The sequence below is a fragment of the Priapulus caudatus genome, unplaced genomic scaffold (assembly GCF_000485595.1).
Source record: "Priapulus caudatus unplaced genomic scaffold, Priapulus_caudatus-5.0.1 Scaffold71, whole genome shotgun sequence".
In the NCBI taxonomy this organism is placed as follows: Eukaryota; Metazoa; Priapulida; class Priapulimorpha; order Priapulimorphida; family Priapulidae; genus Priapulus; species Priapulus caudatus.
The window spans coordinates 352,403-360,320 of record NW_014577132.1 but is presented as its reverse complement, the minus strand read 5'-3'; the positions used below and the strand labels follow the sequence as shown (position 1 = coordinate 360,320).

At 46.2% G+C, this 7,918-nt stretch overlaps 1 protein-coding gene across 1 annotated transcript in view; it reads right to left on the bottom strand.

Annotated features, from left to right (window-relative positions):
* LOC106821401 (TSC22 domain family protein 1-like) overlaps positions 1-5,044 on the bottom strand; it is a 75,564-nt gene extending 70,520 nt beyond the window's left edge. The window contains exon 1 of the mRNA XM_014826169.1: positions 2,831-5,044. Coding sequence (XP_014681655.1) covers positions 2,831-3,867 — 1,037 coding nt within the window. The 5' untranslated portion in view covers positions 3,868-5,044. The remainder of the gene's footprint in view (positions 1-2,830) is intronic.
* Positions 5,045-7,918: the final 2,874 nt, after the last annotated feature.

Here is a 7,918-nt window from a genome sequence, read left to right as displayed (position 1 = left end):
TCGTCCGAGTCACACGCGCGCTGCATTGACACCCGCTGTTAGAGAGAGAGAGAGAGAGAGAGAGAGAGAGAGAGAGAGAGAGAGAGAGAGAGAGAGAGAGAGAGAGAAAGAGAGAGAGAGAGCGAAAGAGAGAAAGAGAAGAAGACAGAGAGAGAGAGGGTGCAAAAGAAAAAGAAAAGAGAAAAAAAAACGAAAGAAAAAACGAAAGAAAAGAGAGGAAGACAGCGAGAAAGAAAGAAGGAGAGAGAAAGAGCGGAAGACAGAAAGAAAGAGAGAGAGCGAGGGAAAAGTAAGGAGAAAAAAGAAAAGAAAAGAGAAGCAGACACAGATAGAAAGAAAAGGGGAGTGAGAAAGAAAGAGAGAGAAAGAGACAGAAACAAAGACAGATACAGAGAGCAAGAAAGCTAGAGAGAGAGAAAAAGTGAACGAAAGAAAGAAGGACAGAGACGCATATATATAGAGATAAAAACAAACGGAGAGAGACAGGGACAGAGAGAGAGAGAGAGAGAGAGAGAGACAGGCAGCGAGAAAGCGAGAGAGAGAAAGTAAACAAAAGAAAGAACGATAAAGGCAGACAGAGATAAAAACAAACAGCGAGAGACAGGGACAGAGAGAGAGAGAGAGAGAGAGAGAGAGAGAGAGAAAGAAAGAGAGAGGACAAAATACAGAGAGACACAGCTCCGTACATACTTCCTAAAATAGCCACTATTTCGGATAATTCTGGCATATAACCCAACGCGCGTGTGCCTTCACACACGCAGTGAAGACATCCGCCTAGGCCATCACCGCCTCTGCCTTCACACACGCACAGTGAAGGCATCTACCAGGACTGCCTCTACCCACACACACACACAGAGTGAATGTATCTAGCAGGACTGCTTCTTCCCACACGCACACACAGAGTGAAAGAATTTGCCTAAGCCATCACCGCATCTGCCCTCTCACACACAGAGAGTGAAGGAATCTGACTAGGCCATCACCGCCTCTGCCCTCACACACACGCACACACAGTGAAGGCATCTGCCTACACCGTCCCGCCACCGTCTCTCGCACCCGTTTTCTTCGTGGAGAGGAGGGGGAGCAGGTCATTCTTCGGACAGTGGTCGCTGGTCAAGCAGCGGGCGGCCGGTTGTGTGTGGAGAGTGAGGAACAAGTGCATCGGTCAGTGACTATGTGAGTGACCCAGCCATCGATACCGCGTAAGTACCCCAGTAGATGCTAGTGCTTGTAAGCGCTCCACGGGCGTCATATATGTATATTATACATGTAGTTGGCGACAACTGCCCGTTTCTAGTTTAACATGAATAGAGTGTATGTTGTGTAAGCGAAGTAACAGTGTGAGTATTTTTAATTAATTTCTGTTCGATGCTTATTCAGGCCTGCCGCCTATGGACGCCCTCTACTGTTGTTCACCACCTAGAGCGACGTTCTCGTGAGGCTGCTTATTGTAGTGCGAGGCTATCTATGTGCGCGTGTCTGCTGTACGCAGAGAATCAAAAACGGGGGCACTGGCATACAATACATTTACTGTATTATGTCAGCGCGTGCACGTCGTACAGTAACTAACTATATAGAAATGTGTAAGCCCAGACGTACTCTCATACACATACCCACACACGGCACACAGTCGCACACGTTTGCTAGAACTATGACTTATGAATAATATTGTTGTTTTTTTCATAAATTAAAACCACTAAATAGTTACGTTTTAAATAATTGTGGTTCTTGTAGTCACTTCGAAGTTTTAACAAACATACATGTACCAGTTATCGTTACCAGTGTACTTGGGTGTGCACATAATCATTACATACACACCTCATACTTGTGGCTGTTGCTACGTTAATTACCTGCCTGCGTCTTGTGAGAGGTGTAAATGACATAACCCTAGATATCAATCAATCCACAAGCGTGGATACGACTGCTTGCGACCTGGTTAAGAATTTCCACTTACATGTGCCTACCAGAAGAAGTCAACCGGCTCAAGCTAACATGAGCACCACTTTAAACACACTGTGCTGGTGCAACTGACAACCAAGATTCATTGCTTTGAGCCAGAAACCAAATATGAAAACCAAGCTGCTACATAAAGATTAAAGACAGAGAACATGATTGCAAGTGTGTCCAAGTTCCAGGTAACACACGAAACCAGCTGACAGGCACCAGTAAAGACTGCGAGTATATCAAATCAAGAATCTACACAAATACTGTGATGAAGCACCTCTGAGTTGATAGTGGTTAACAAATAGCACGTATCTCTTACCAAGAAAACTAGGTACAAGGAATACCAGTGCTGTGAATTTGCACAAATGGTTAGGAATAAAAGATTCCACAATACATGCACCATTTGCTGCGTCAGAAGAAATTATTGTACCAAACCAAGATGCTGTGCATCAGCGTGACTGGACGACACAGGTCTAGGTCTGATACAGACTGGAACCAAGAGATGATGTCACGACAGAGCTCTGTACATAAACAATACAAATGATATATAGGTACTGGCACAGACTGGGACCAAAAGACAAACTTTAGGACACTGCATGTGTAATTTACCCGAAACAAACGTTTCAATCTTCAATTTTAGTACAAGAGACTGAAAAGTGAAAACAAATCGAGAATGGTAGCTCTGCGAGATAAGGGATGCTGCAAGTGACAATCACGAAGTGCACAGCAGCAAGGAAGGTAAACGGGACTGAAAGGTGAAAACAAATCGAGTAAGGTAGCTCCTCATGATGGGAGATGCTGGGCGGGGCAATCACGAAACGCACATTGACAAGGAAGACAGCGATGACAGGAAGACCAAGAGACGCACACCGGCGCGAGGAGTTCTTACCCGTCGTCGCCTCCGTTCTCGTTCGCTCCGCCGGCCACGTACTTAGGAAGCATGCTCTCGAGCTGCTGCGTCGTGTGGATGCTGGACAAGTCGAACTCCGGGTCGCCGTGGCTGCTCGCCGTGTCGTTGACGCTGCCGACGGCCGACGCCATGTCCGTCACGTTGCCGGACAGTCCGTCGGATCTCACCGACTGCGGAAGCGCGTTGCTGCTGAGCGCGGCCGCCAGCGCGTGGACGCCCGCCGACGTCTCGGACCCGGCCTTCGAGGTAGTCGACGCAACCTCGGGGATCGACCCCGTGCTTTCCATCAGTGCAGCGGGGTCGGGCACTTGAGCGTCGGGTAGGGGTTCGACGATGGGCGGCTCCGCGGCAGGCAATGGCGCATGCTGCGGCTGGTCGGGCGAGCGGCCGTCGTGGCCGAGGTAGTCCTTGCAAGTCCATCGGCCGCGCTTGAACGGATCGCGCGTCTCCACTTTGACAACCTTGAAGCGCGAGTGGCTGCCGTTCTGAGCAATCGCGTGCACGGCAGACGAGACCACGCCGGGCGCGACCGCGCCGGAGGTGGCCTCTATACTGCGGTCGCTCGTGGCGCTGCCACCCGTGCCGGGCGCGACGGAGGTGGTCTCTAAACTGCGGTCGCTCGTGGCGCTGCCGCCCGTGCCGACCGACGACGCGTCCCAGACGTTCGGGTCGTCCGTCTTGATCGAGCTGTCGAGGATGTCCGAGCTGAGCTCGTCCATGTGACTCGTCTCGTCGAGGTCGTCCTGGCTGTCTTCGCCGTGCTCGCCGCTGCCGGGCATGTTGTGACGCACGCTCGTGATCTGGAACGTGTTGATCCTCTTCTGAGCGCTCTCTCCGTCGACCACATCGGCGATCGGCATGACGCCGACGCTCGGTTTCATCGTCACAGTCTGCGCGTCTGCCGCCCTGTGCCCGGCATTGTTCAGCATAACGTCCTCTTCAACCATCGGAATTCCCAGCTTTGCGTTTCCAGCCTTGTGTTCGACTACTTTTAGGTCCGTGATTCGATCCACCATTGTGCAGAAATGCAAGTTTTTTTTACGAAACAACACAGTGAATTATCAGCCTTTGAACGTCGATCGATTATAATAAATAAATTGCATCACATCCAGCTTGCCAGAATGCACTAGTGGGAAAGCCACATTGCCACCACCTAGAGGTGTGTCACCAGCTGTTTCCTATGTAGATCTTGGCCCCAAGAACAGATTGTTTCCTAATAGTCCAGGCTGCAATCTGGCACAGATCAATAACGACTAGGCCCTACTCCTTTTATGGATGTTTTAGCAAGTAGTAAATAAATGCCATAGATTAGATAAGATTTATTTCCCAACACTCACAAAACTACACTGTGAGCGAGTACTTGTTAAACTACAAATCCAATGTATAGCTATAGATATTGGAAATGAGAAAGCGTATGGGTTCTACTAAGATTAGCGGTAGGTATTGATATTTCAGAAGATAGGTTTAGAATCAAAAGTGGTTTACATTCACGCACTTCTTCCTGCAGTATTGACCCTCGGTCTTGGCACCTGCACAACTTCTCTCCAAGACACCGACAGGTGTTAGTACGCTCACCCTCAGCAACCTTGCCGATACCGTTCAGGTCGGTGGCTGAAAGAATACTAACGCTGTGATTCACGACGGTATCAACAGGGTTTCCACTTTTGTTCACGTCGTGGCACAGTTTTATTTGAAATTCTGAGTCACACTCACAATCAGATGCCAGTTCGAAACTGAACACAGATAGTCCTACTTTACGCTTGCCGTTGCAGTTCAAAAACGTCGCGTTCTCAGCTCCTCTACACTGTAAATTCGTCATAGTAGCCATATGAATTTGTCCGGTTTCCACTATATCGTTGACGACAATAAGGTGTCAAAATGTCGAAATTCAATGAAGTTTTCATTGATTCAGTGCTTGCTATAACGTAAAGTTAGACAAGCCACAATATTAAAGATGGCAGACTGCTTCGTCGAAACTGAGGCTGTGACGTCATCTAGCCTAGTTCATGCTGATAAACTTATGACCGAAGATCCGGATCAACTGCCTTCTATCTTTGAAATATATAGCAACTCCAACTATGTTTGTATTAAATAGCATATAAAATAGACATATCATATATTATTTATATGTTAGCGAGCATGCTCTCGATAGAATTCTGACGAACCCATGTACATTATTCACCGAGAGGGAAGACCGGCTGTCCAATAAATGCAGAACGGGGGCGGACCCTGGTGGCCGGGGATCGTGGAGCTGTGGGAGTGGGGAGGGTGCAGCGATGCATTTTTTGACATGTTGTGGATTTGCATGTATTGCTTTTTTTAATATTTTTTATTTTTTAGTATTTTATATTCTATTTCAACGTAAACAATTTTTGCCACATACATAGGTACTAGGAAAACCAGGCCTGCAGTCACGGTGATGGAGGGCTCCTCTCACAGCATAGACTCCTTGTTTACGATGGCGCACCACTCCTCTGATCCTGTAATCTTAGATATAAAATACAGATCTATAGAATCTGTACTATTCTATTTCTGTGAATATGCAAGGAACTGCAGATAAATATAGTTTATACAATCCACCTCTAAGTGTCGCTACCGAATCAGAAATAAGCAATCATGTTCACATGCACATAGACTTATATATAGAGATATAATTATTAACTATTTGTTTATTGCCTTTCCACAATGATGGTATAAAACTAAGAGGTAAACCAGTCTGTTTCAATGAGTCCTCAATTCTATTTATATGTTTCAATATAATGATCATCTTGTTTATATATCTTATGATATATATTATAATGTCTTGTAAATTGAAATCGCGTTTCTTTGAACAAGAAGTTGAAAAACTTTAGAATAGAATTCCGACGAGCAGTGTCATTAAACAAGTAAAATGATAAATACAGTGAGCGTCTATTTTACTTGGGAGCGCCATATAAATTAAATGTGGGTTTCATTTGCTGTTCGTTTATCTATACGGATACATTAATAAGGACGACTCCATCGGGACCAGGAAGATAGGACACCCACCAACTTGCAACTGGAACCGGAATTTCTAGAACGTGGTAACAATTTGTCTCAGTTGGAATACAATTAACGCATTATGGTCACAATTGTAGTCAGAATCTATCGGTTCGTAACAGTGTATCACTGAAATACATCGATAATACTGTCCACCAGATGTCGCCGTAAGTCCGCACAAATCATAGTACAGATCGCGTGTTCATATGCGCGTATGTCTTGCCTACGTGTGTCCCTCGCCACTCCTCCACTTCCTCTCGGACTCGCGATATTTGTGCTTGCATGCGTCAGAATTCGTTACTTAATATTACGGCGAACGTTGATAATGGCACATGTAAAAGCTCCACACACGGCAATCGTTGCCCTTGCGAAAGGGTATAATCGTTGCTTTTGCCGTGCGCGCTTTTTCACGATCTCGCAATCTATCCTCAGCGCTTCTCTTTTTTTTATCTTTTAAACGTCTCGCAGTGAAAAAAAACCGTGCAACACGACAGTCACCTTGATGTGGGTAATTAGCGAATGTTAGCGAAGACGTGTTAGTGCCTCGCGTGACATAGCAATATGACGTACTGGTAATGGACGTGGCGTCGTAATGGAGCAAATTTTCTGCTCGACAGAAAAATAAATAAACACATACACACGTGCACTGGTATTTTGAGGAACAAGCGGTGGAGTGATCGATTATCGAAAGAGGCGAACGCCGAACCGAAGCACACAAAAGTATAAATCCAGTAAGTATATACTATAGTATAGCATTACTATAGTACCACAGAAATCCTTAGAACGAACACGCGCGATCGAAGAAAGACAGAGAGAGAGACACATACAGAGAGAGAAAGAGACACAGAAAGAGAGAGAGACAGAGAGAGCGAGAGAGAGCGAGCAACAAAGAAAGAAGAGAGAGAGAGAGAGAGAGAGAGAGAGAGAGAGAGAGAGAAAGAGAGAGAGAAACACGCAAACAACTTCAAAGGGAGGGAAAGGTAAGGAATATTTCGCGAGTTAATTTCGCTCGTCTTTCTCGGTGTATATAATATATCCTTGGTAAATTTGCGAGGTTGCCAATTTGCGACGCCTTGTTGTTGCTGCTGCTGCTCGTGTAGGCGGAAATATTCACGAGGGATACAAATTTGTTTCACTTGCCAGTTTGCATCTGCATTATCGAATTTTCTCTCACTTCTAAAGCGAGCGTGCGAGAGAGGGAGAGCTTAATTGATAGAGAGAGAGAGAGAGAAAGAGAGAGAGAGAGAGAGAGCGCGCGAGAGAGAGAAAGAGAAGTAAGCGAGTTTCATCACACAATTTGTAATATAAAAAATTTATTAAAAATTAAAAATTTAAAAAAAATTATCCAGAACTTAATAAATTGAATTTGATTCACACGCAATTCAAATTAATTAGACGAGTGCATATTTTACGCCACTTGAGCGAGGCTGCGTGTGCACATGCAAATTACTGGAAATTGTCTGAATCGAATAAATTTATAATTATTTACTATCTTCTGAAAACAGAAGCCTTTGTTCATGCGGGCAGTAGCGTACGATAAAAGTTCTACGTTTGTATATGTAGATAAAATGCGAAACAGTCGTGGCCGAAACGCAAGGAGACACCCACGTACGTACGCACACACACACACACGCGCGCGCGACACACACACACACACACTCACACGCACGTGCGCGCACGCACGCACGCACGCACGCACGCACGCACGCACACGCACACACACACACACACTGCTGATTGACATCATGAACATTCTATACTACCAAGCAACAGCGCAGAGATCATTGCTCCCTTTGCTGTCCCGCCTCTATAGTACAAAGCCCTGCCGACACAGTGTGACGGGGGAAATGCCGCCCTGAGAGAAGGTCATTCTACGTACACTCATCAGGTTACCACCAAGACGCGCGCGCGCGCGCGCGCGCGAGAGAGAGAGAGAGAGAGAGAGAGAGAGAGAGAGAGAGTGTGTGTGTGTGCAAGGGAAAGAGAGAGAGCGAGAGGGCCAGGGAGGTGGAGAAAGACTCGAGGAATTCATCAGAGCGGGGAAGAACG